This window comes from Pygoscelis adeliae, unplaced genomic scaffold (genome assembly GCF_000699105.1).
Source record: "Pygoscelis adeliae isolate BGI_AS28 unplaced genomic scaffold, ASM69910v1 Scaffold294, whole genome shotgun sequence".
Classification (NCBI taxonomy): domain Eukaryota; kingdom Metazoa; phylum Chordata; class Aves; order Sphenisciformes; family Spheniscidae; genus Pygoscelis; species Pygoscelis adeliae.
The window spans coordinates 1,245,269-1,246,092 of NW_008824722.1; the positions used below are offsets into that span (position 1 = coordinate 1,245,269).

General features: G+C 65.3%; 1 protein-coding gene across 2 annotated transcripts in view; it reads right to left on the bottom strand.

Moving 5' to 3' along the window:
- Positions 1 to 72: 72 nt before the first annotated feature.
- LDB1 (LIM domain binding 1) overlaps positions 73 to 824 on the bottom strand; it is a 4,144-nt gene continuing 3,392 nt past the window's right edge. Inside the window, exons 9-10 of one of the 2 annotated variants that reach the window (XM_009323244.1) lie at positions 633 to 781; positions 73 to 325 (exon numbers count right to left, since the gene is read on the bottom strand). In XM_009323244.1, the coding sequence (XP_009321519.1) occupies positions 95 to 325; positions 633 to 781 (380 nt within the window). In that variant the 3' untranslated portion in view covers positions 73 to 94. The remainder of the gene's footprint in view (positions 326 to 632; positions 782 to 824) is intronic. The other variant, XM_009323246.1, reaches the window with a different exon arrangement.

The window sequence follows — 824 nt, forward strand, 5'->3', positions numbered from 1 at the left end:
CGCCCCCGGTACCTCGCCGCTTCCCAGTCACTCTCCGTTGCAAATGTACAGGTAGATCGGTTGGGACTGAGTCCACGGGGCGGCGGGGGGGCCGTTACTGCGACGCCTGCGACGTGGGGTTCTCTGACTTGCTCTCCTGGCTGGAGGGCGGTTTGCTGTTCCAGGGGCTGTTGGCCCCCAGCGCCGGCGAGTTGTTGAAGCTGTCCTCGTCGTCGATGCCGTTGGCGGCGTCAAACTGCGTGTTCTCCAGCCGGGTGATGAGCCGCTCGTCCTCGTCCCCAAACTCCCCCCCCATCAGCGTGGGCTCGCCTACCACCATCACATCCTGAAAGGGGAGACGGTCCCGAAACATAATCGAGGTGGGGGGAGCCCGGGCCGCCAGACCCCCCCCAACACCACAGCCCCTGTCCCCAGCTGCAGGGCCACCTCCTCATCTCCAGCGCAGGACCCGAGGCTCAGGCACCGCGTGGGGCAGCACGTCCTCACCCCGCCTTGCAGGGGAGCAAAGCAGCTCAAGGAAGGCAGCTGGGACACCCCCTCCTTCTCCCCATCATCTGGAGAGAGAGGGGAGGGGCAGGGAGCCCTCCCCTCCACCCCGGGGGAGGAAGAGAGAATGGAAACGGGATGCTTACAGGTACCTGACTGGACAGGGCAAAGGTGCTGGCCGGGCTCTTCTTCTTGCTGTTGCTGTTGTTGGTGTTTCCCCCACCGGAGCTCATGGTGCTGCCCCCTGACATCTTCCTTTTCCGGCGCTTGCTGGGCTGCTGCCGTGCTGGCTCCGCTGGCGGAGGAGGGAGACATGGTCACTCCCGATGAGAAGGAGC